This window comes from Plasmodium brasilianum, chromosome 8 (genome assembly GCF_023973825.1).
Source record: "Plasmodium brasilianum strain Bolivian I chromosome 8, whole genome shotgun sequence".
NCBI lineage: Eukaryota > Apicomplexa > Aconoidasida > Haemosporida > Plasmodiidae > Plasmodium > Plasmodium brasilianum.
Window position 1 is genome coordinate 1,967,597 of NC_090121.1, and position 1,831 is coordinate 1,969,427.

At 20.1% G+C, this 1,831-nt stretch overlaps 1 protein-coding gene across 1 annotated transcript; it reads left to right on the forward strand.

Annotated features, from left to right (window-relative positions):
- Nucleotides 1-525: 525 nt before the first annotated feature.
- MKS88_002574 (uncharacterized protein) lies at nt 526-1,346 on the forward strand (the record flags this gene model as incomplete). Its single annotated transcript, XM_067215593.1, has 2 exons — nt 526-594; nt 723-1,346. 2 exons carry the CDS (start codon nt 526-528, stop codon nt 1,344-1,346), a joined length of 693 nt encoding a protein of 230 aa, XP_067074004.1.
- Between the last annotated feature and the right edge of the window lie 485 nt (nt 1,347-1,831).

Below are 1,831 nucleotides of genomic sequence, written 5' to 3' on the forward strand. Positions count from 1 at the left end.
AATTAACATTTTATTAAAAAAAATAAGTTGTTTTTCCTTAATATAATGTTTATAAAATTATAATCTTTAATAGAAAAGTATCATTTATATTAATTTTTTTCTATATAAATATGTAACCATAAATTATTTGTATTTCTACATTCTGTATTCTCTATGAATTTAATATTTACGCATACCAATATATGTATATATATATATATATTTATTTAAATTAAAAAATAAAATTACTTAAATACCCTAATATATTACGCGTTATCAATTAATTCATAATGAATTATTCTAATAAAAGCTTTCTTTTTATAAAATTCATTAAAGGTAAAAATTTTATAATATATTTTTAAAGTTATTTTCCTTTTTCTTCATTGCAAAACGAATTATAGCTATGAATATATTGTTTGTATGTAAATATATTAATAAAGTGAATGTAATGTTATTTTTGATTAAATGAACATTAAAATATTATTAATTTTTCCTAAATGAATATATTACAGTAGTAAAAATCCGTATCATGGAAAGAAAATTAATATGAGCGTATTTTATAAAATTGGAACGTTTTTCTTTTTAACGTGGATATGTCATTTTGTCAATGATGATGTATGATAATAATATTTAATAATATTTGTATTATTCATATTTTTTATGTTTTATTTTCTAGAATAATTTTTTTTAACTATGAATAATTTTATTATTTTAAATAATGAATGTATTATTTCTTATTTTAGAGCAAGTTAAATAATATTTTGAATGCACAGCATAATGTTGATAGAAAATTAGATACAAGAACATATCGATTACTAGCAAGACATAAAAATGAAAACGATTCAGACATTTTATTTTTAAATGAAGAGATGCCAAATAATAGAGTGTACAATAAAAAAAGGGAAACTTGCAGAAGGAAACGATCAAATGGAAGTTCATTTAATAATGAAGAAGACTATGAACAAATTGGGAAAAGTATACCTTATTTATACACAGAAAGATGTTCAAATCCTAATAAAAGGAAGGTGGACAAATTATATTACTTATGTAAAGTTAGGAATATAATGAATACTGATATAACTAATTTAAGAAGGAGTGTCCGTGATAAATATGTTTTCCTTATTAGTTCTTTTATTACACTTTTAGTAATTGGAGCGGCATTGACTTTTGCATTAAAAGAAAAAGGTTTTAAAATTGGAACTATTCCTGATGGTAGTTTTTATTTGTCAGACGTGATTGTTTTTGTAACATTACCTGTTATAATTTTATTACTTTTTATTTTCATCTTCAGAAAAGTTGTAAAAACCTATAGATCAGCGAATTTTAAATGTAAATTGCACAAAACGAAACATGTTTTACTAAAATAATGTCTCATAAAAATTAATGTCTACTTCTGTAGTGATATATATACAAGGCAAGCATACTCATAATTGCTTAGGTTTTATAAATCCCACACTGAAGTTCCTAGGAATATTTATAGGGAACCATAAAAATATATATCTTCCATTTTTTTTAAATTTGAATCTTAAAATATTTTTCATTTTGAATTTTAAAGTTTTGTGTCACTTTTACACAACATTATGTTGTTATATATGTATACGTATATTTAAATAGATACTTATGAAAAATATATATATGTTATAATTAATATAAAAAGGCACAATTCAAATAATTCTATTTAAATCTCGTTTTAATTTACATTTTTAATTGTAGAAAATTACTTTTATTTAATTATTAAGTTATTCTTTATTAAATGATTATTTGTTGTTATAATTAAAAAATTTTATTATTTGTTTTAAATTATAAATAATAAATGTGTCTTATTTTTCATATAAGAAACAAACTGAATTAA